The sequence below is a fragment of the Melopsittacus undulatus genome, chromosome Z (assembly GCF_012275295.1).
Source record: "Melopsittacus undulatus isolate bMelUnd1 chromosome Z, bMelUnd1.mat.Z, whole genome shotgun sequence".
Taxonomy (NCBI): domain Eukaryota; kingdom Metazoa; phylum Chordata; class Aves; order Psittaciformes; family Psittaculidae; genus Melopsittacus; species Melopsittacus undulatus.
In genome coordinates this window covers 10994881-11018790 of record NC_047557.1, presented here as the reverse complement: position 1 = coordinate 11018790, position 23910 = coordinate 10994881, and the positions used below count along the sequence as shown (strand labels likewise).

The 23910-nt window shown below is 56.9% G+C and overlaps 3 protein-coding genes across 3 annotated transcripts; 2 read left to right on the top strand and 1 right to left on the bottom strand.

The window, feature by feature from the left end:
• The first annotated feature begins 1026 nt into the window (after positions 1 to 1026).
• On the top strand, positions 1027 to 4768 carry LOC101880334 (killer cell lectin-like receptor subfamily G member 1). Its single transcript, XM_034072664.1, has 6 exons — positions 1027 to 1075; positions 1485 to 1595; positions 2078 to 2158; positions 2705 to 2853; positions 3105 to 3208; positions 4573 to 4768. Exons 1-6 carry the CDS (start codon positions 1027 to 1029, stop codon positions 4766 to 4768), a joined length of 690 nt encoding a protein of 229 aa, XP_033928555.1.
• A 923-nt stretch (positions 4769 to 5691) lies between these two features.
• LOC117437908 (B-cell differentiation antigen CD72-like) lies at positions 5692 to 8128 on the top strand. Its single transcript, XM_034072662.1, has 5 exons — positions 5692 to 5836; positions 5982 to 6086; positions 6940 to 7254; positions 7382 to 7530; positions 8051 to 8128. The coding sequence occupies exons 1-5, from the start codon at positions 5692 to 5694 to the stop codon at positions 8126 to 8128; spliced, it is 792 nt and encodes a 263-aa protein (XP_033928553.1).
• A 12228-nt stretch (positions 8129 to 20356) lies between these two features.
• On the bottom strand, positions 20357 to 22665 carry LOC117437907 (B-cell differentiation antigen CD72-like). The gene is made up of 5 exons (XM_034072661.1): positions 22521 to 22665; positions 22271 to 22375; positions 21196 to 21510; positions 20920 to 21068; positions 20357 to 20404 (listed from the first exon to the last, which is right to left on the bottom strand). The coding sequence occupies exons 1-5, from the start codon at positions 22663 to 22665 to the stop codon at positions 20357 to 20359; spliced, it is 762 nt and encodes a 253-aa protein (XP_033928552.1).
• Positions 22666 to 23910: the final 1245 nt, after the last annotated feature.

Genomic DNA, 23910 nt, shown 5'->3' with positions numbered 1-23910 from the left:
GGGAGCAGCACCGGGAGCAGCACCGGGAACTTCCCAGGAGCCTCCCCGGGAGCTGCACCCGGAGCAGCACCGGAGCCGCACCGAGCGCCCCTGCGCTGCACCGGGCGCCGCGCCGGGAGCTGCCGGGAGTCCGCACGGAGCATGTGCGGCTGCCGGAGGAGCCGCTGGGAAACGTAGTCCCGGCCGTGCCGTGGACAAGGCAGCAGGAGCCGTGTGTGAGAGCAAACACCCCGCGGCCTTGCTGCTTTCAGAGTGCAGAGCGTGGGGATGCAGAAGGACCCCGATCCTCAAGGATGCGCAGCCCCCGAGGCAGATAGGCTGAGCACTGGGGGCTGTGGATGTCCCAGCATTGTGGTGGGGGGCACAGGGCTCCAGCTGACCTTTAAAGGCCCCTTCTAACCCGAGCCATGCTGTGACCTTTCAGTCTTAGAAAGGGCTTATAAGGAGGATAGGGAGAAACTTTCGCAGGGCCTGTTGCAACAGGACAAGGGGTGATGGTTTTAAGCTAGAAGAGGAGAGATTCAGGTCGATGTAAGAATTCTCTGCAAAGAGGGTGTAAAACACTGGCACAGGTTGCCCAGAGAGGTGGTGGATGCCCCATCCCTGGAGACATTCGGGGCCAGGCTGGAAGTGGTTCTGGGCAACCTGATCTAGATGAAGATGTTCTTGCTCATTGCTGGGGGATTGGACTAGGTGAGCTTTGAAGGTCCCTTCCAACCCAAATGACTCTGATTCTATTCTATAGCCCCATGTCTGTGCTAGCAGCCATCCCCACAGCTCCCTGCCCCGCAGTGTGGGTGCAGGGTTCCCTCATGCAGGGAATGCCTGGGTGCCAGCCTCATGGGGCTCCCCATTGCCCCAGTCGGTCACTGTCATCACTGTGGCCCCCCCAGGGTCCTGTCCCAGGTGGTGCCCCTGGGGACCCACCAGGAAGTGAGACACTTTCCATTCACGTCACAACCAGCTGCCAAAAGGGGCTGGGAAGGGGTTGCTGCTTCCCCTGTGGGTGCAGAGACTGAGGGAGGGATGGACGAGGGGGTCACGTACGCTGATCTGCGCTTGCCCCCCACCCCCGGTAATGGTGAGCTGCTCCCAGCCCCTGGCACCATGGAGGGTCCCCTGCCCTTCTGCAGCCCCTTGCCTTCTGTGGGACCATTCCCCTGACCCCCTCTTTTGCGTACCCTCTCCCAGACAGCTCCTCTCCAGCACTGTTACACTCTGCTTGCTCATGGAGCAGAGGACAGGAGGAGCTCAAGGTCAGGGGGTTCCCACTGCACCCCACTCTGCTCTCCCTGCCTTGTGCCATGGGCTGTCTGCATCCAGACACTAGTATGGTCAAGGTGCTGCAAATGGGCTCCCTCAGTTTTCCTGGATTCCCCCATTGCCTCCTGAGCCCCTGACCAGGGTTCACAGACACCTCCTGGCTGGGGGTGTCCCCACTGCTCTAACCAGGCCCCCAGAGTGAAGGTTAACTCTGTTTTCAGCTCCCCAGCAGACGGTGCGGCTGCCCTGGTGCTGGGCTGCCCTCAGCCTGGCTGTCCTCTCCCTGCTGCTCCTGCTGGCACAAATCATCCTCATCAGCTTGAGCTTCCACTGTGAGTACCTGCTTGTGTCTGGGGCTCTCTGGTCGGGGTGTTGGGGTCGGCACCATGGGGACCATGTACCGACAGACAGAGGTCATGCCCCAGGGATCCTCCTGCTTGGGGCTGAGGGTGTTGCAGGTTCTGGGGCAAGCAGGAAAGTTGGTGAGGCAAGAGTGTGCTGGGAGAGGAAGGTGGTGGGACACTGTGGGCTTGGGGACTGCGTCAGTGCATCCTGCTCCATGACATGGCAGTGAAATGGGGACAGGAGGGAGAGTGGTGGCACTGAAACCGAAAGAAGCACTTTCCCCGAAAGCCTGTTCTGTGATGGGCTCTCAAGCACAGCAAAACCCACAAGGACCTTGTCAGCTTGGCTGGCAGCTCACCTAAAGGGGGGGATGCCCTCAGCTGTGGGGCTGTCCTATGGGAGAGGCCACTTGGTGCTGCTGGAAACAGGATTGCAGGGTTGGCAGCAGCTCTCTTTTATTCTTCTGTAGATTTAGCAGAACAGGCGAGCTGCACCCGTGGTGCCTGGAGCAGGGAGGAGAGCCCCAGCTATGGGAGACAGACGCAGCGAGGTAGGAAAACCTGGTGGGCTCCTGTGTGAGGTTTGGAGAGGGTTTGGAGGGTCTGGGTGTGCTCCAGAATGTGCCTCCCTACAGCCTTCCTTCACCTTTGCTGCCTTACCATGGTGCTGCCCTGGTGCTGCTGAACAGGCTGCCCTGCTGGGATCCCTTGGAAGAGATGGCCCCAGCATGGCTCTGCATTGCCCGGGCATTCCACCAGCACCAGAATCATGTTTTCCATGTTCTGGATGGCACTGGGGATTGTCTTTCAACCAGTCTCTGGTGAAGCTGAAATCTTGACTTCATTCCGTGTGCTTTGCAAGTGATGTTTGTATCACAATCCCAAACCTGGAGCTCCCTTCACTAACCCATCTACCCAATGCCTCACCTTCACATAACCAGCCCTCTGCACTGAAATGTGGGAGCTGGGCTCCAGAGCAAGGGCAGAGGGTCCTCTCCAAGGGGTATCCATAGAAGTACATTGGGTTCATTGGTACTCTGGCTGCTCCTTGTCACCCTCCTGTCCCTTGGGCTGCAAGCTGTGTTTCTGGTGTGCAGGGCAATGCCAGTTCTGCCCAGATGGCTGGCTCTGGGATGCAGGGCAGTGCTACTACTTCTCCTTCACCAAGAAGAGCTGGGAGCAGAGCAGAGAGGACTGCTGCTCCAGAGGGGCACAGCTGGTCACCATCCGAAACAACACCACCCTGGTGAGTGTACCCATCCTGACTGGTCCAGTTCCCTATGGGCATTGGGCTGTGCTGGTGACCACCTCAAGGTTCCTCAGCAGCATCATCACCAGCATCATCTCAGCTCCCTGGCTCTGAGCCTCATGGCCAAAGCCTAGCTAAACCTCCAGACAGAGATCTGGAGATGCTGTGTCTGTCCTCTGCAGCCCCCATCACTGGCAGGGGCCTGGGTTTCCCCCCAGGTAGCTCATGCAGGTCCTCTCTTGTGCTAGGCTTTCCTGATGCGCACAGCCAACACGGACGTCTTCCACGTGGGGCTGAAGCGGGATGGCTCCAGGTCTGACTGGAAGTGGCTGGATGGCACTGCACTGAAGGGGTGAGGCTGCACCCTTGTCCCTCGCCAGGGATGCTGAGGGAGGTGATGGGGGGACAGGCAGCCCACTTGTATGTGGGGATGTTGTCAGGGTTCAACTGGGGAGAAACCCCAGTGCTGGACCCTGCTTCATTGCATGATCCCAAGAGTGAAATTAAGACACAAATGAGGTCAAGTACCATAAGTGGACACTTTGTTTACTACAAATTGGAAAAAGACAGTTATTATAGAAAAGTGAAATTATTGTAATAAAGGGGATAGGGATGGGACAGATTGGAAAAAAGGCAGAAAATGAAGCAAGGATTCAGGGTGTAGAGAGAGAGAGAGTCACCACCATGGATCCAGTGCTGTCCCAGGGGTCCGTTGTTGTCATTGTCATTGGTGGTGGGAGTTCTTCAGGGGTCGTAGTGGAGGCATCCTCCTTGAGGCCCCTTGAAGGTACCCCATGGAGTGTGTCTCATGGTGGTGTCTCATGGAGGGTGCCCCTCAAGATCCAGAGTACTCATCGGTGGAGACTGTCCTCATGGAGGTGTCCTTCTGGAGCCATCCTTATGGCAATGGCTCCCTGGCAATGTGCCTCCTGGTTATGTGTCTCTTGGTGGTTATCTTTTCCCCTTTGTCAAGAGTTGGGGGGAGTTCATGTCACACATTACACATTCCTGGTGGACCAGTTTCCCTGGTCTTGCAGCCAGCCCTTTAACACACATGTCAAATCCTTGAGGATTGCTCACACAAATCCTCAAAATAATGGATGGAAGAGTCTTAGCTCTTTCCCACTCATCCCTCAAGCAATGGGTGGTGGAGTCCCAGTTCAGCTCCTTACACCCTTCTCCCAGCCAATGGATATTGGAGTCTTATCTCAGCTCCTCCCACCCATCTCTGAGACAGGAGATGTGTGGATGTCCAGCTCAGTTCCTCAGACCAGTCTTTGGGACAGTAGACAGTGGAGTCTGATTTCAGATCAGTCCCTCACAGACGTGCTCCACATTTTGGCTACCTCTTGTCTTCCAAGGGCTGCACTGGGAAGGGTTGGTGCCCACATCGCACATGGGTGAGGAGCTGGGGTGGCTCCCCAAAACCAGGTTCTCAGGCTTTTCCTAGTGCAGCTGGTGCTGAGCCCTGCCAGGAAGGACCTGGGGGTGCTGCGTGCATGATGGGGGTGGGAGCTGCATGTCAAACAGGCACGGGTAGGGTCGGGGGGATCAGAGCATGTGTCTTCATTAAGAAGAGGGTGTCAGGGCACAGTGCTCCCTGGAGAGGGTGAGCTTTGCCCCCATAGCATCCCTGATCGCTGTCGTGAGGAGCTGCTGATGGTAGAACCCCAGCCCTTCCTGTCCATCCCATCTCTGTCCTCTCTCTCCCTGCAGGCTCTTCCCAATCCATCGCTCCACCAGCTCCTTCCTGGCCTGTGGCAGGGTGTCAGGGCTGGGGCTGTCGGGTGGTCTGTGCAGGGAAGCCCTGGGCTGGGTCTGTGAGCAGCGCGCATCCACCCTGCAGTGGGTCCGGTCCTCGCCACCCGCCCTCCTCTGGGGAAACACCACCTACACCTGCATTGAGCCCTGATGACCATGGGGACCTCCAGCCTGTCCCATCCCAATGCACGGGCATCCCTTGATGCTGCTGCTTCCTCATTCCACACTTCACCCTGCTGGATCTCTGCAATTTGCCAATAAACTCCGGCGCTTGAATGGTGTGGCTGTTTTTGGGGGATGAGGGCGGTGGGATGGAGGTGCATCCTCTGGTGCCCAGACCCAGTCACATTGCTGCTGGGTGGGAAACTGCACTGGAGGAAGTAGCATCAATCTGAGCATCCTTATGTTGTGGGGGCAGCTTGGAAAAGCTCCTGTACATGCTGGAGCAGATCCCCACAAAGCTCTGGGCTTTTGATTGTGGTGGTGGCTGACCAGGGTTTATTCTGCTTGGGTAAGCATCCCTGGTCCATGAAGAGCTGGGCAGCAGCTTGTATGGTGGTTCCCATACGGTCTGAGAAGGTCACAGCAAATGCCCTCACTTTGCCTTGAGGCTGGGTGATGGGTGAGAACCTGAAAGGTTTGCATGGTCTTGGTTTGGAGGGTTTGGCCCTGGGGGCTGTTATGGTATTGACATAGACACATGGGTTGTGCCAGCAGCATGTGCAGCTCCAGCATGGACATCCCTGGCAGTCTTTCCTGAGAAATGCTGAGGGCAGAACTCCACAGTCAGTGCAAAGTGCCTCCAAGCGGGAGATGGGGAGGTGATGCATGGAGTGCCCATCAGACAGGGGCTTGTGGGGCTGCTCAGAGCCTGAGGACATGGGGCAGAGTGCACTGCCCGGGGAGGAGCTGGTTCAGCCCCACTCACTGCACAGCCAGAGCAGCCTCAGAATAACCCATGTGCAAATAAAAACACTTCTGCTTTTCTGATCCAGGTGTCTCCACCCGCGGGGGTTTGGCCGGGGAAGGCAGGACCGAGCCCTCACTCTGCTGCTGCCTGGGGCGCCTGCAAGCATGGCCCAGAGCGTGGTCTATGCAGACCTGAAGTTTGCAGCATCCCCACCGCTGGCCGTGCCCTCCTGCCCCGCAGCCCTCGAGGAGGACGACAGCCCCTATGAGAACGTGCTGGTGGGGACGGTGCCTGCAGAGCCCAGCCCAGGTCAGAGCGCGGCCACCGACATGGGGATGCTGCAGCACAGGGTGGGCAGCGGGGGGTGGCAGTGGGGCCATGGGTGATGCTGTGCTCATAGCTCAGCTCAGCCCATCTCATCTGACCTCATCTCATCTCATGTCAGCTCTTGCAGGGCGATGTCCCTGGCGCTGGCGTGTCCCCATGGTGCCACTGGCTGCCAGCCTGATGGTGCTGCTGGTGCTGCTGGTGGTGGGCACTGTGACCCTGGGGACCTGCTGTGAGTATGGGTGAGGGGTGTGAGGTGGGGGAAGATGAAGGATAGCACCGGCTGTGGGTGCTACCTGCTCCCTGGGGACCTGCTGTGAGTCTGTGGGGACTGCCCATGCCCTGGGGACCTGCTGTGAGGCTGGGCAGGGGCTGGGATGCTGGGGGGTGCTGGGGTCGAGGGTTGCCGGGTGCTGGTGATCTGAGGCTGACATTGCTTTTGGCTTGGCCACCCTGAGCTCCCCTGTTGCCTGCATTGCTTTTCCTGTGCCTACCACTGCTTCTCACTGCCTATCATAGAATCACAGAATGGTTTGGGACAGAAAAGGGTCTTAAAGCTCATCCAGTTCCAAGAGCCCACTATGGGCAGGGACACCTCACACTAAACCATGTCACCCAAGGCTCTGTCCAACCTGGCCTTGAACACTGCCAGGGCTGGAGCATTCACAGCTCCCTTGGGCAGCCTGTTCCCAGTGCTTTACCACCCTCACTGCTTTCAGACTGCCTCAGACTGCTTCCACTGCCTTCCCATTGCCTCCCACTGCTTTCCCATTGTTCTCCCACTGCCTTCCCACTACCTTTCCACTGCCTTCCAATGTCTCCCACTGCTTCCAGCTCCCTTACTATTGCTTCCAAACCCCTTCACATTGCCTTCTCATTGCCTACCTGCTCATTGCCTCCCATTGCCTTCCTTTTACCTCCCATTGCCTCCCAATGTCTCCCCATTTGCCCCCTTCCACTTACCCAGCACAGACGCTCCCTTCCCGCTGTCAGCCCAGGGCAGTCTCTGCCCACACCCCATGTCCCTCACCACGGCCGTGTGCGCGCGGGTCGGTCCCGGTGCCCGTGCCCATGTCCGTGCCCAGACTGGCAGGTGAGCCGCAGCCTGCAGGACGCCTCCCGGGAGCACGCGGCCGAGCAGGGCCGGCTGGAGCAGGAGCTGAGCGCCCGGGAGCAGCGGCTGGAGCAGACGCGGCTGGAGCTGGCGAGGGCCAGAGCGGAGCTGGGGCACGCGTGGCGGGACGGCAACAGCAGCCGAGCGGCGCTGGAGCTGCGGGACGTGGAGCTGGGGCGCGCCAGGCAGGAGCTGGGCGAGCTGCACAGGGATGTGCAGCGGCTGCAGGGAGAGCTCAACAGCAGCCGCAGCACCGTGGCCGACCTGCGCGCGTGCTTGAACACGGGTAGGCACGTGCTGGGCTGCGGGACGGGCGGGGATGGTGCCGGGAGATGTGGGGCTGATCCCGGCCGGCCTGGGCTGCACGAGCATCCTGGCGACGGCGAGAGCCTGAGCCATGCCCCTGCCCCCAGAGTGCTGCCCCTCGGGATGGGTGCTCTACAGGGGCAAGTGCCTCTTCATCTCCGTGGAGAGCAAGACGTGGCAGGACAGCCTCCAGTACTGCCAAGGGGAATCCGCTCAGCTGCTGGTCCAAGGGGACGGGGCAGCGTGGACAATGCCGGTACAGAGCAGAGGGGCTGCGGCAGCCCAGGGCTGGGGCAATGCTGGGCTGGGCAGATCCAGCAGCAGCAGCAGCAGCGCTGGGGAGGTGCTGGGGGGCACCGGCAGAGCCGGGGCTCTGGGGCACCCACTGGGCTCTGGGCATGGGGCAGGCGGTCAACAGCTTCTCTCCTCCCAGCTCTTTGTGCAGCGGAATTACGCCATATACTGGATTGGGGAGAGAAACAAAGGTCATCCCGATTCACATGAGGTCAGGTATGGATGGACATTTGGAGAGTAAGTTGTTCCATCTCGGCCACCTGCATCGCTTGCAGCTTCACCAGTAATGGGTTGATGTGGTGGGCACTGCCCTGGCATCTGTCCTTGATATGGGACTAATGCTTGAACATGGGCAGTGGCCTGATCCTCCTCCCCAGGCTAAAGGGATCTGAGGCTGCAGCTGTGTGGGGTAAACCATGGTGGCAGCAGGCTGAGAGCATGGTGATGGCACCTCTCACGTGTTCCCTCCCTTCTTGGAACAGATGGTGGCTCTGTCCAAGAGTATCCTATGGGAAGATGCAGAGATTCGACTGCTCGAGAAAATTGCCATGGATCTGTGAGAAGCTGCCAGATGTGAGGAGCACATCCAAGACCATCCCTCTTCTCTAAGACAGGTGGTAACTCAGGAATGTTCTTCCCACCATACATATGAGTGATTGGAGCGTAGGGTGCACAGCAGAGACACCTTTTCCCCCAGCACAGCCACATCCCTGTGTTCTGTTGTCTCCAAAGCTATTGCACTGCAAAGATATTTTAAAGGCAAATGGATGCATAGAATCATAGAATGGTTTGGATTGGAAAGGACCTTTAGATCATCCAGTTCCAACTGCTGCCATGGGCAGGGTCACTTCACCCTTGGCTGTGCTGCCCAAGGCTCTGTCCAACCTGGCCTTGAACACAGCCAGGGATGGAGCATTCACAGCTTCTTTGGGCAGCCCATTCCAGTGGCTCATCACCCTTACAGTAAAGATCTTTCTGATATCTAAGCTGAACTTCTCCTGTTTTACTTGGAACCCATCACCCCTTGTCCTGTCACTACAGTCCCTCCCCAGCATCCCTGTAGGCCCCCTTCAGATACTGGAAGGCTGCTATGAGGTCTCCATGCAACCTTCTCTTCTCCAGCCTGAAGAGCCCCAACTTTCTCAGCCTGTCTTCATACAGGAGGTGCTCCAGTCCCTGAGCATCCTCATGGCCTCTTCTGGACTTGTTCCAACAGTTCCATGTCCTTTATATGTTGAGGACACCAGAACTGCACACAATACTCCAAGTGAGGTCTCACAGGAGCAGAGGGGCAGGATCACCTCCTTTGACCTGCTGGTCACGCTCCTTTTGATGCAGCCCAGGATACAGTTGGTTTCTGGGCTGCAAGCACACACTGAAGCTGGCTCATGTTCATTTTCTCAGTGACCAACACCCCCAAGTCCTTCTCCTTTGGCTGCTCTGAATCTCTTCTCTGCCCAACCTGTAGCTGTGCCTGGGATTGCTCCCACCCAGGTGTAGGACCTTGTACTTGGCATGGTTAAACTTCATGAGGTTGGCATCAGCCCAGCTCACAAGTGTGTCAAGGTCCCTCTGGATGGCATTCCTTCCCTCTAGCATACCAGCAGAACCACACAGCTTGGTGTCATCGCAAACTCGCTGAGGGCACACTCAATCCCACTGTCCATGTTACTGACAAAGGTGTTAAACAAGACCGATTCCAACACCGATCCCTGAGGGACACCACTTGTTACTGGTCTCCAGCCGGACATTGAACCATTGACCACAACTCTTTGAGTGCGCCCATCCAGCCAGTTCTTTATCCACTGAGTGGTCCACCTCTCAAATTGATGGCACTGCAATTTAGAGACAAGGATGTTGTGTGGGACAGTGTCAAACACTTAGCACAAGTCCAGGTAGATGACATCAACTGCTCTACCCCTGTCCATCAGTTCCATAGCCCCATTATAAAAGTCCACCAAATTGTTCAGGCAGGATATCCCCTTAGTGAACCCATGCTGGCTGTCACCAAGCACCTTGTTGTTTTTCATGTGCCCCAGCATGGCTTCCAGGAGAATCTGCTCCCAGATTTTGGCAGGCACAGAGGTGAGACTGACTGGTCTGTAATTCCCTGGGTCATCCATTTTCCCCTTCTTGAAAGTGGGGTTATATTTTCCAGTCATCAGGAACTTCACTTGACTGCCATGGTTTTTCACATATGATGGACAGTGGCTGAAGCAGCTTCATTTGTCAGCTCCTGCATTCGTCAGGGTCCTTCAGGACCCACAGGTGGATTTGACTGCAGTCACTGCAAAGTGCCTCCAAGCAGGAGATGGGGAGGTGATGCATGGGGCCGCACGGCCCTGGGGTGCCCATCAGACAGGGGCTCCTGGGGCTGCTCAGAGCCTGAGGACATGGGGCAGAGTGCACTGCCCGGGGAGGAGCTGGTTCAGCCCCACTCACTGCACAGCCAGAGCAGCCTCAGAAAACCCATGTGCAAATAAAAACACTTCTGCTTTTCTGATCCAGGTGTCTCCACCCGCGGGGGTTTGGCCGGGGAAGGCAGGACCGAGCCCTCACTCTGCTGCTGCCTGGGGCGCCTGCGAGCATGGCCCAGAGCGTGGTCTATGCAGACCTGAAGTTCGCAGCATCCCCACCGCTGGCCGTGCCCTCCTGCCCCGCAGCCCCCGAGGAGGACGACAGCCCCTATGAGAACGTGCTGGTGGGGACGGTGCCTGCAGAGCGCAGCCCAGGTCAGAGCCCGGCCACTGACATGGGGATGCTGCAGCACAGGGTGGGCAGCGGGGGGTGGCAGTGGGGCCATGGGTGATGCTGTGCTCATAGCTCAGCTCATCTCATCTCAACCCATCTCATCTCATCTCTTCTGACCTCATCTCGTCTCATGTCATCTCTTGCAGGGCGATGGCCCTGGTGCTGGTGTGTCCCCATGGGGCCACTGGCTGCCAGCCTGATGGTGCTGCTGGTGCTGTTGGTGGTGGCCACCATGGCCTTGGCAACCTGCTGTGAGTCTGGTGAGGGCTGTGGTATTGAGGGAGAAGAAGGATAGCACCGGCTGCGGGTTTGAGGCTGGGCAAGGGTTGGGATGCTGGGGCTGGCCAGGGCTGAGGGATGCTGGGGTCTGGTGATCCAAGGGTTGTGTTTCTTTTGGTTGGCCACCCTGAGCTCCCCTGTTGCCTGCATTGCTTTTCCTGTGCCTACCACTGCTTCTCACTGCCTATCAGAATCACAGAATCATAGAATGATTTGGGACAGAAAGGACCTGAACATCATCCACTTCCAATCCCTGCCCCACCCTAGACCAAGCCACCCAAGGCTCTGCCCAATCTGGCCTTGAAGACTGCCAGGGATGAATCGTTTCCCAGTTCTTTGGGCAATCTGTTCCAGCACCCTCTCTGCTTCCACTGCTTTCCCATTGCTTCCCAATGATTCCCACTGCCACAAAGTGCCTCCCATTGCCTTCCCACTGCCTTCCAATGCCTCCCACTGCTTCCCATTCCACTCAGGCGAGCGCCTGAGCCATGCCCCTGCCCCCAGAGTGCTGCCCCTCGGGATGGGTGCTCTACAGGGGCAAGTGCCTCTTCATCTCCGTGGAGAGCAAGACGTGGCAGGAAAGCCTCCAGTACTGCCAAGGGGAATCCGCTCAGCTGCTGGTCCAAGGGGACGGGGCAGCGTGGACAATGCCGGTACAGAGCAGAGGGGCTGCGGCAGCCCAGGGCTGGGGCAATGCTGGGCTGGGCAGATCCAGCAGCAGCAGCAGCAGCGCTGGGGAGGTGCTGGGGGGCACCGGCAGAGCCGGGGCTCTGGGGCACCCACTGGGCTCTGGGCATGGGGCAGGCGGTCAACAGCTTCTCTCCCCGCAGCTCTGTGCAGTGGAATTATGCCATATACTGGGTTGGGGAGAGAAACAAAGGTCATCCTGATTCACGTGAGGTCATTTATGGACAGACATTTAGAGAGTAATTTGTTCCATCTCGGCCACCTGCATCGCTTGCAGCTTCACCAGTAATGGGTTGATGTGGTGGGCACTGTCCTGGCATCTGTCCTGTCTCTGGAATTCGGCTGTTGTGCCGTTTTCTTCTGATGTGAAGAACACTGTTGTATGGCAGGACAGCCAACAGCTCTACTTGTAAGTGTGGTCCTTGACACCAACATCTGCCCTGTAGCCATAGTGGGCAGGTGCTGTTTCATCCGCAGTGGGGAGATGCTCTAACAAGTGATTCACTTGGGCAGCATCCCTTTGCAGAGCCCCGCTCCTACATTGTGTACTTCCAGATCTTCAAGTGGTGCAGCTGGAGGCTGGGAGGGAGGAATGTGGCCCTTCCTCAGGCTCTCCTGCCTGCCCCAATGGCACTGGGAAGAGGCATCCACGTGAGGATGCTGTTGGTGCTCCTCTGAGACATGCCCTCTCTCCTATGCAAGTTATCTTAAATCTTATCATATCATCTTATCTTCTTAGATGCCTGCTATCGTATAAGGGGAAAAGGCAGTCTTCAAATTGCTGGATAATGCACCCTTGGATCTGTGAGCAGTTCCCAAAGCTCAGCAGCACATCCGACACTCTCCATCCTCTCCTAGTGAGGAAGTGACTGTACACTTCGTCACAGCACATGGAGACAGGAGCTGGGGGGGCACCCTGAGACCCTCCCCCTGTGCACACATTGCAAAGCACTGGGAAAGGGCATCTGTATTTTAAAGTAAGGCTCACGGAAAATAGACCTTATTCCCCTCTCTCACACTCAAGCTTACACTTATACCACCTTGCACTGTTCCTCTGAATGTCCCTGTACCAGCACAGCTGACAGTGACCCAAGACCCTGATAGAGCCCAGCTCCTGCCTTCTGTGCTCCCCAAGGCTGCTGTCGGGCACTGGTGCCAGATGTGGTGTTTGCATCTTCTTGGAGCTGGGGGATGACAAAGCCAGAGATGTCCCCGACCTCTCCTCTTCAAGGAGTCCTTTGGACTTACTGCCTGTCCCTTTGCTGTATGTTGGCAGCTCCCATCCTGCCCTTCCTCCTGCCTCCATCACTTGCCCAGGTCTTTGGGCTGGGCCTTGCCTAGAGAGGATGCAGGCAGCAGTGCATCAGCATGGAGAAACTGCTGTGGAGCCCTGAAACCATGTGAGGTGTATGAGGGAACCCTGAGACTAGGGGAGGAAAAGGCACTGACTATTCCTGAGGCAGCTGGGGTCAAATAAGGGAGCCCCATGGCCATGGGGGAAATGGGAGTGCAGCAAGGAGCCTTGAAACAGTGGGAGAGAGGTGGAAGCACTGGAGAAGCCTGGGAACACTGGGGAAAGGGGACACCCTTACCACCATAGGAGAAATATCCCAAAGATCATGGTGGGACCTGAGATGCCAAGGGGGTGATGAGGGAGCTCTGTCCTCACCCTGGTTGTGGGGGGACCCCAGGGCAGGGCTGACCCCCCCTGTGTCACTCAGCACTTCTGCAGGGGGAGGATGAGCTAAGCTGAATGTGGGCAGCTCTTGGGGCGGAGGTGTGGAAGGAGGCTGGTGGAGCCATCCCAAGCCATGGTGAGGCTCGGAGGTGGGGACAGGCCTGTTCAGCATGGCTGATTCCTTGCCCATCTTGACACATCAGGTTTCTTCTTCCTTCCCGGTGGCAGGACTCACCCTTTCCCCCATCCAACATCAGCTGGCTCCATCAGTGTTCCTCCAGGACGCTCTGAACACCTGTCTGCCCTCTGGTATACCCATTGCTGCCCAGTTTGGTATTGCCACCCAGCTGGCTGAGACCATCCCTATCCTATCATCTGAGGCACTGGTGAAGGCTTCAAGGAGCACCAGCCCCAGGCTCCACCCCACAGGGATGTTTTTGCTGGATAAGGCAATGCTGACACCCCCTGCAGCCCTCCTACCATGCATATTTCCACCTTCCTTCTCCTCTCCTGGCCACATCTCCCCACTCTGCCAGCAAGTAGACTATAGGAAACGATGTCCTAGACCTCAAAGGTTCATGGTAAACTTCCCCATTGCTCTCCTCTTGAACACAGCCCCATATCCCCACCACACAGGTAGGTTGGACAGGCATGACTTGCTCTTGGTAAATCCTGCCTGGCTTTTCCCATCTACCACATGTCCTCCCTGGGCCTGGAGCACTGCATGGCCAGGAGGACATGCTCCATAGTCTTATTCGGATCCAGGCTGTCCTCTGACTGGGAGAATGAAGCTGGGACAGGCTGTGGCCAAATGCAGGTGATGGAGAGGAGGAAGGGCAGGACAGGAACCAGCAGCAGCCAGTGACAGAGGAAAGGGGCAGCCAGTAAAACCAAAGCATTCCCTGAAGGCAGCCATCTGGGAACACCAGTGGCACCACATACCTGCTTTCACAAGGTGCAAGAGACACCTCTCCAACCATCCTCAGCAGAAGGCAGCAGAGGTAAGCAGGGCTCCTTACTGGTGTCCCCTCCCTCAGTCCAGGGCTGGAGGGCAGGGGCTGGCGATGTGAGCATGAGCATGAGTATAGAACACAGAAATACAGCCTCTTTTCTGTAAGCCTTGTAGTAAAATGCAGACCTGTCCCAGTCTGTCCGTCACATTAGGAAAAATCACGGCTGTCATCTGAAGGTCCTAACAACAACAAAAGGAGGAAGAGGACAATTAAAAGCAAGGGGCTTCCTCCTAAATCTGATGTCCCCACCCAGAACCACTTTGCTGTCCTGCAGGGAGCTCATGAGGAAACGCACTCGCACCATGAACTGGCTGATGCACTGGTAAAGAAGATCTCTACTGGTGCTGCCAGGAAAAAGCAGCAGGTCACAGTAGTAGGGGACTGTACATTGAAAGGAACAGAAGCACCCATCTGTGGGCCTGAGCCAGTCTCAAGGGTGGTGTGCTGCCTACTTGGGGCACAGATCAGGGATGTTGCAGAGAGGCTGCCTGCTCTAGTAAGTCACACTGACTATTACCCACTTCTGGTGATCCATGTGGGTGTTAGTGATACAGATAGCAGTAGCCTGGAGAACATAAAGGACTACAGAGCCCTGGGAGAGGTGGTTAGGGGCTCTGGAGCTCACATTGTCTTCTCATCAATTCTCCAGGATAAAGGGGAGGACCTTAGAAAAGCTGGGATTGGCCAGGTTAATAAATGGTTAGAACAGTGGTGCCGTAGTCGGGGGTGTGAGTGTCTTGAACACGGGACCTACTGGGGGCTGGTGGAGCTGGTCTGACAAAGAAGGGGAAGAGTGGTTTTGGTAGGAGTGTTGCAAGGCTGGTCAAGGATGCTTTAAACTAGATGTGCTGGGGGAGGCGGGCATCATTCCATCCCAACACACCCAGTCAGTTGCCAGCACCTATACTGAATGCTCAGAGCAATGCAGAGATATTCCAGCTGCTCCAGCCAATGAGCTGGTTTCATTTGGAGCTCAGCTCAGATGCCTCTATACAAACACCCATAGCATGGGGAACAAACAAGAGGAATTAGAGATGTGTGCATGTCTACAGGGATATGATACAATAGGTATCACAGAAACATGGTGGGATGGCTCCTACAACTGGAGTGCTGGAATGGAAGGTTACAGGCTCTTTAGAAAAGACAGGCCCAGCAGACAGGAAGGGGGAGTTGCTATTTATGTTAGGGATAGGCTGGAGAGTATGGAACTCTGTCTGGGAACAGGTGATGAGTTAACAGAGAGTCTGTGGGTCAGGGTTAAAGGGAGAACAGTGACTGAAGATATTACTGTGGGGATCTGTTACAGACCATCCGATCAAGAGGACTCTGTGGATTCAGCGCTCTATAGACAGATAGGAACAGCCTCACACTCACAGGCCCTTGTCCTCATGGGAGACTTCAACCACCAGTATCTGTTGGGGAGACAGTACGGCCCAGCACAAGCAATCCAGGAGGTTCCTCAGTTGGGTGGAACACAACTTCCTTCTGCAAGTAACAGAGGAGCCAACGAGGAGAGGTGCCCTGCTTGACCTCGTACTCACCAACAGGGAAGGGCTGGTTGGAAATGTGACTCTCCAGGGAAGTCTTGGATGCAGTGATCACGAGATGGTCAAGTTAAAGATCCTCAGGACAGTGAGAAGAGCGTGCAGCAAGCTCACTGCCCTGGACTTCAAGAGAGCAGACTTTGGGTTCTTCAGGAACCTGCTTAGCAAGGTTCCATGGGATATAGCCCTAGAGGACAGGGGGGCTCAAGACTCTTGTTTGATATTCAAGGATCACTTGCTGCAAGCTCAGGAGTGTTGCATCCCAACTAGAAGAAAGTGCAGCAGCAGGGCCAGGATATGTCCTTGGATGGATAAGGAGCTGCTGGGGAAAATCCAAAGGAAAAAAGAGGCTTATAAAAGGTGGAAGCAAGGACAGGCAGCCTGGGATCAATACAGGGATGTTATCCGCAAAGTTAGGGACTCGGTTAGGAAAGCTAAGGCCCAATGGGAGCTAAACTTGGCAAGGGATGTTAAAGATAACAGGAAGGGATTTTATAGGTATGTAGCGGCTAAAAGACAGACTAAGGACAATGCAGGCCCCCTCCGGAAACTTTCGGGAGAACTGGCTACACAGGACTTGGAGAAGGCTGAGGTTCTGAATGACTTCTTTGCCTCGGTCTTCACTGGCAAAGGCTCTGACCGCAGCACCTGAGTCTTGGAAGGCGGACACAGGGACTGTGAAAACCTAGACCTTGGGCCCACTGTACATGAGGATCTGGTTCAAGAGCATCTTAAGAACCTGAATGTACACAAGTCCATGTGACCTGATGAAATCCATCTGTGGGCCCGGAAGGAGCTGGTGAGTGAAGTTGCAAAGACACTGGCAATTTGAAAAATCATGGCAGTCAGGTGAAGTTCCTGATGACTGGAAAAAGGGAAATATAACCCCCATTTTGAAGACGGGGAAAATGGATGACCCAGGGAATTACAGATCAGACAGTCTCATCTCTGTGCCTGGCAAAATCTTGGAGCAGATTCTCCTGGAAGGCATGCTGGGGCACATGAAAAACAACAAGGTGCTTGGTGACAGCCAGCATGGCTTCACTAAGGGGAAATCCTGCCTGACCAATTTGATGGACTTCTATGATGGGGCTACAGAACTGATGGACAGGGGTGGAGCAGTTGATGTCATCTACCTGGACTTGTGCAAAGCGTTTGACACTGTCCCACACAACATCCTTGTCCCTTAATTGCAGAGACATCAATTTGATAGGTGGAGCACTCGGTGGATAAAGAACTGGCTGGATGGCTGCATGCAAAGGGTTGTGGTCAATGGCTCAATGTCTGGCTGGAGACCACTAACGAGTGGTGTCCCTCAGGGACAGGCACTGGGACCACTCCGGCTGCTGTTGAGCTCTCCCTGCAGCCGCTGCACATCCCTGTGCAGCTCGCCCAGCTCCTGCCTGGCGCGCCCCAGCTCCACGTCCCGCAGCTCCAGCGCCGCTCGGCTGCTGTTGCCGTCCCGCCACGCGTGCCCCAGCTCCGCTCTGGCCCTCGCCAGCTCCAGCCGCGTCTGCTCCAGCCGCTGCTCCCGGGCGCTCAGCTCCTGCTCCAGCCGGCCCTGCTCGGCCGCGTGCTCCCGGGAGGCGTCCTGCAGGCTGCGGCTCACCTGCCAGTCTGGGCACGGACGTGGGCACGGGCACCGGGGACCGACCCGCGTGCACACGGCCGTGGTGAGGGACATGGGGTGTGGGCAGAGACTGCCCTGGGCTGACAGCGGGAAGGGAGCGTCTGTGCTGGGTAAGTGGAAGGGGGCAAATGGGCAGGCATTGGGAGGCAATGGGAGGTAAAAGGAAGGCAATGGGAGGCAATGAGCAGGTAGGCAATGAGAAGGCAATGTGAAGGGGTTTGGAAGCAATAGTAAGGGAGCTGGAAGCAGTGGGAGACATTGGAAGGCAGTGGAAAGGTAGTGGGAAGGCAGTGGGAGAACAATGGGAAAGCAGTGGGAGTCAATGGGAAGGCAGTGGGAAGCAGTGGGAGGAAATGGGAAGCAGTGAGGGTGGTGAGGCACTGGGAACAGTCTGCCCAAGGGAGCTGTGAATGCTCCAGCCCTGGCAGTGTTCAAGGCCAGGCTGGACAGAGCCTTGGGTGACATGGTTTAGTGTGAGGTGTCCCTGCCCATAGTGGGCGCTTGGAACTGGATGAGCTTTAAGACCCTTTTCTGTCCCAAACCATTCCATGATTCTATGATAGGCAGTGAGAAGCAGTGGTAGGCACAGGAAAAGCAATGCAGGCAACAGGGGAGCTCAGGGTGGCCAAGCCAAAAGCAATGTCAGCCTCAGATCACCAGCACCCGGCAACCCTCGACCCCAGCACCCCCCAGCATCCCAGCCCCTGCCCAGCCTCACAGCAGGTCCCCAGGGCATGGGCAGTCCCCAGAGACTCACAGCAGGTCCCCAGGGTCACAGTGCCCACCACCAGCAGCACCAGCAGCACCATCAGGCTGGCAGCCAGCGGCCCCATGGGGACACGGCAGTGCCAGGGCCATCGTCCTGCAAGAGGTGACATGAGATGAGATGAGATGGTTTGACCTGAGCTATGAGCACAGCATCACCCATGGCCCCACTGCCACCCCCCGCTGCCCACCCTGTGCTGCAGCATCCCCATGTCGGTGGCCGCGCTCTGACCTGGGCTGGGCTCTGCAGGCACCGTCCCCACCAGCACGTTCTCATAGGGGCTGTCGTCCTCCTCGGGGGCTGCGGGGCAGGAGGGCACGGCCAGCGGTGGGGATGCTGCGAACTTCAGGTCTGCATAGACCACGCTCTGGGCCATGCTCGCAGGCGCCCCAGGCAGCAGCAGAGTGAGGGCTCGGTCCTGCCTTCCCCGGCCAAACCCCCGCGGGTGGAGACACCTGGATCAGAAAAGCAGAAGTGTTTTTATTTGCACATGGGTTTTCTGAGGCTGCTCTGGCTGTGCAGTCAGTGGGGCTGAACCAGCTCCTCCCCACCCAGCGCACTCTGCCCCATGTCCCCAGGCTCTGAGCAGCCCCAGGAGCCCCTGTCTGCTGGGCACCCCAGGGCTGTGCAGCCCCATGCATCACCTCCCCATCTCCTGCTTGGAGGCACCTTGCAGTGACTGCAGTCAAATCCACCTGTGGGTCCTGAAGGACCCTGACGAATGCAGGAGCTGACAAATGAAGCTGCTTTAGCCACTGTCCGTCATATGTGAAAAACCATGGCAGTCAAGTGAAGTTCCTGACGACTGGAAAATATAACCTCCATTTTCAAGAAGGGAACATGGGAGATGCAGGGAATTACAGACCAGTCAGTCTCACCTCTGTGCCTGACAAAATCTGGGAGCAGATTCTCCTGGAAGGCATGCTGGGGCACATGAAAAACAACAAGGTGCTTGGTGACAGCCAGCATGGCTTCACTAAGGGGAAATCCTGCCTGAACAATTTGGTGGACTTCTATGATGGGGCTACAGAACTGATGGACAGGGGTGGAGCAGTTGACATCATCTACCTGGACTTGTGCTAAGCGTTTTACACTGTCCCACATGACATCCTTGTCTCTGAATTGGAAAGACATCGATTTGATAGGTGGACCACTCGGTGGATAAAGAACTGGCTGGATGGGCGCACTCAAAGAGTTGTGGTCAATGGTTCAATGTCTGGCTGGAGACCAGTAATGAGTGGTGTCCCTCAGGGATGGGTGTTGGGACCGGTCTTGTTCAACATCTTTGTCAGTAACATGGACAGAGGGATTGAATGTGCCCTCAGCAAGTTTGCCGATGACACCAAGCTGTGTGGTTCTGTTGATACACTGGAGGGAAGGAATGCCATCCAGAGGGACCTTGACACACTTGTGAGGTGGGCTGATGCCAACCTCATGAAGTTTAACCATGACAAGTGCAAGGTCCTACACATGGGTCGGAGCAATCCCAGGCACAGCTACAGGTTGGGCAGAGAAGAGATTCAGAGCAGCTGAAGGAGAAGGACTTGGGGGTGTTGGTCGATGAGAAAATGAGCATGAGCCAGCTTCAGTGTGTGCTTACAGCCCAGAAAGCAACCGTATCCTGGGCTGCATCAAAAGAAACGTGACCAGCAGGTCAAAGGAGGTGATCCTGCCCCTCTACTCTGCTCTCCTGAGAGCCCACTTGGAGCACTGTGTGCAGTTCTGGTGTCCTCAGCATAGAAAGGACATGTAACTGTTGGAACAAGTCCAGAGGAGGCCACAAGGATGATCAGGGACTGGAGCACCTCCCGTATGAAGACAGGCTGAGAAAGTTGGGGCTGTTCAGCCTGGAGAAGAGAAGGCTGCGTGGAGACCTCAGAGCAGCCTTCCAGTATCTGAAGGGGGCCTACAGGGATGCTGGGGAGGGACTGTAGTAACAGGACAAGGGGTGATGGGTTCCAAATAAAACAGGAGAAGTTCAGCTTAGATATCAGAAAGATCTTTACTGTGAGGGTTGTGAGGCACTGGAATGGGCTGCCCAAAGAAGCTGTGAATGCTCCATCCCTGACACTGTTCAAGGCCAGGTTGGACAGAGCCTTGGGCAGCACAGCCAAGGGTGAAGTGACTCTGCCCATGGCAGCAGTTGGAACTGGATGATCTAAAGGTCCTTTCCAATCCAAACCATTCTATGATTCTATGCATCCATTTGCCCTTAAAATATCTTTGCAGTGCAATAGCTTTGGAGACAACAGGACGCAGGGATGTGGCTGTGCTGGGGGGAAAAGGTGTCTCTGCTGTGCACCCTACGCTCCAATCACTCATATGCATGGTGGGAAGGACATTCCTGAGTTACCACCTGTCCTGGAGAAGAGGGATGGTCTTGGATGTTCTCCTCATATCTGGCAACTTCTCACAGATCCATGGCAATATTCTCGAGCATTCAAATCTCTCCATCTTCCCATAGGATACTCTTGGACAGAGCCACCATCTGTTCCAAGAAGGGAGGGAACACATGAGAGGTGCCATCACCATGCTCTCAGCCTGCTGCCACCATGGTGTACCCCACACAGCTGCAGCCTCAGGTCCCTTTAGCCTGGGGAGGAGGATCAGGCCACTGCCCACGTTCAAGCATTAGTCCAATATCAAGGACAGATGCCAGGGCAGTGCCCACCACATCAACCCATTACTGGTGAAGCTGCAAGCGACGCAGGTGTCTGAGATGGAACAACTTACTCTCTAAATGTCCATCCATACCTGACCTCACGTGAATCGGGATGACCTTTGTTTCTCTCCGCAACCCAGTATACGGGACCATTCCCCTGCACAGATTTGAGGGGAGAGAAGCTGTTGACCGCCTGCCCCATGCCCAGAGCCCAGTGGGTGCCCCAGAGCCCCGGCTCTGCCGGTGCCCCCCAGCACCTCCCCAGCGCTGCTGCTGCTGCTGGATCTGCCCAGCCCAGCATTGCCCCAGCCCTGGGCTGCCGCAGCCCCTCTGCTCTGTACCGGCATTGTCCACGCTGCCCCGTCCCCTTGGACCAGCAGCTGAGCGGATTCCCCTTGGCAGTACTGGAGGCTGTCCTGCCACGTCTTGCTCGCCACGGAGATGAAGAGGCACTTGCCCCTGTAGAGCACCCATCCCGAGGGGCAGCACTCTGGGGGCAGGGGCACGGCTCAGGCTCTCGCCGTCGCCAGGATGCTCGTGCAGCCCAGGCCGGCCGGGATCAGCCCCACATCTCCCGGCACCATCCCCGCCCGTCCCGCAGCCCAGCACGTGCCTACCCGTGTTCAAGCACGCGCGCAGGTCAGCCACGGTGCTGCGGCTGCTGTTGAGCTCTCCCTGCAGCCGCTGCACATCCCTGTGCAGCTCGCCCAGCTCCTGCCTGGCGCGCCCCAGCTCCACGTCCCGCAGCTCCAGCGCCGCTCGGCTGCTGTTGCCGTCCCGCCACGCGCGCCCCAGCTCCGCTCTGGCCCTCGCCAGCTCCAGCCGCGTCTGCTCCAGCCGCTGCTCCCGGGCGCTCAGCTCCTGCTCCAGCCGGCCCTGCTCGGCCGCGTGCTCCCGGGAGGCGTCCTGCAGGCTGCGGCTCACCTGCCAGTCTGGGCACGGACGTGGGCACGGGCACCGGGGACCGACCCGCGTGCACACGGCCGTGGTGAGGGACATGGGATGTGGGCAGAGACTGCCCTGGGCTGACAGCGGGAAGGGAGCGTCTGTGCTGGGTAAGTGGAAGGGAGCAAATGGGGAGGCATTGGGAGGCAATGGGGAACCATGGGTTGGCAGTGAGAAGACAGCAGGAAGCAAGTTGGAAACAACGAGAAAGACCTGGGGAAGCAGTGGGAGGCAATGGGAGGCAATGGGAAGGGAGTGGGTATGCAATGAGAAGGGAGTGGGAAGAAAGTTGGAAGCAATCGTAATGGAATGGGAAGGCTGTTGGAATCATTGGGAGGCAATGGGAAGGCAGTGGGAAGCAGTGAGGGTGCTGGAAGGGGTTTCCCAATGAACTGGGAAGTGATTCATCTCTGTCATTGCTCAAGGCCAGGTTGGACACAGCCTTGGGTGGCTTGGTCTAGGGTGGGGCAAAGGTTGGAACTGGGTGATGTTAAGATCCTTTCTGTACCAAACCATTCCGTGATTCTATGATAGGCAGTGAGAAGCAGTGGTAGGCATAGGAAAAGCAATGCAGGCAACAGAGGAGCTCAGGGGGGTGAAGCAAACAACAATGCCAGCCTTGAGCCACCAGCCCTGGGCCACCAGCCCCCAGCAATCCTCAGTCCTGACACTTCCCAGCATCCCCAAACCCAGTCCTGATCCTCCCCTTCACCTCCCCACAACCTCATGCCCCTCATCCAGACTCACAGCAGGTCCCCAGGGTCACAGTGCCCACCACCAGCAGCACCAGCAGCACCAGCAGGCTGGCGGCCAGTGGCACCATGGGGACACGCCAGCGCCGAGGCCATCGCCCTGCAAGAGCTGACATGAGATGAGATGAGTTGAGATGAGACGGGTTGAGCTGAGCTATGAGCACAGCATCACCCATGGCCCCACTGCCACCCCCCGCTGCCCACCCTGTGCCGCAGCATCCCCATGTCGGTGGCCGGGCTCTGACCTGGGCTGGGCTCTGCAGGCACCGTCCCCACCAGCACGTTCTCATAGGGGCTGTCGTCCTCCTCGGGGGCTGCGGGGCAGGAGGGCACGGCCAGCGGTGGGGATGCTGCGAACTTCAGGTCTGCATAGACCACGCTCTGGGCCATGCTCTGTGCTCCCTGATGGCTCTGGCAGCTTCTGCTCTCTCAGGGGTGCAAGAGAGAAGCGCAGCTGGTTTCAGCGGAAGTGTAGGTTTGCTGTGAGGTGCAGCAGGAAATCCCAAGCTCAGGGACCATTGGCCCTGACATCACCCTCCTGTCCCCTTCCACATGTCTGCTCAGGGTCCCCAGGGATGGCACACGCTGCTGTGCTTGGGGTTGTGGTGCTGGGAGGGCTGCTGGGCTCAGCTTACTGACATTCATCCTGGGGGCCTGATTCCACATGGAAACATGTGGCTCTGGTGCTGGCCCCCTCCAGGATGAGTGTTCTCCCTCTCTATATTCTGCTCTGGGGTTTAAGCATCACTGTTGTGCATAAATGTTTGCCTAATGCCCAAAAGGGTTTCCACATGGCAGCATGAGCTCTTGCTCTTCTCCCCTTTCCCTGGCCACATCTTTCCCATTCTTCCAGTGAGAAGCATGGACCACAGGGGAAGCCATGTCCCAGACAGCAGAGGGTCATGATGAGCAGTGCTCTGACAGCAGCAGGCAGGGAGATGCCATTTGCCCTTGGTAAATCCTGCTGAGCTTCCCTCCAGACTCAACCATGTTCTCCCCAAGTCTGGACTACTGTGTTGCCTTGGAGGATATGCTCCATCTTCTTCCTGGGTATTGGGTGGAAGCTGCTCAATGTTTGGCTGTCCAAACCTCTTTCTGTCCTCTTCAAAGCTGGCCATGATTTTTAAGTTTCTCCAGTGATGAAGGACTTCTGTTCTTGCAGAGATAAGAGAGAGCACAGCCTTGCAATACAACGGCCCTTCTGCACCCCTCTGTTGCCTCAGGAGCTGGCTGTGTCCAGATGTGCCCAGCTGTTCCCCACCACAGTGCCCGTTCTGAAACCTGCCTTTCTCTGGATGCAGTTCAGCAGACCTCAGAGATGCTGGGGGCTGGAGGCTGGGGCCAAGGAGGAGATGCTGAGAGTGCTGGGGCTGTGTCTGGGGATGGGAAGGCAAAGCTGGTGGTGTTGCTCTGTGCATCTCCCTGGGAGGGTCTGAGGTGATGCTGATAAAGGAAGAAGTTCTTTACAGTGAGGGTGATGAGGCACCAGGTTGCCCAAAGAAGTAATAAATGCTCCATCCCTGGCAGTGTTCAAGGCCAGGTTAAACAGAGCCTTGGGTGATGTGGTCTAGGGTGAGGTGTCCTTGCCCATGGCAGGGGGTGGAACTGGATGATCTTAACATCCTTTCCAACCAT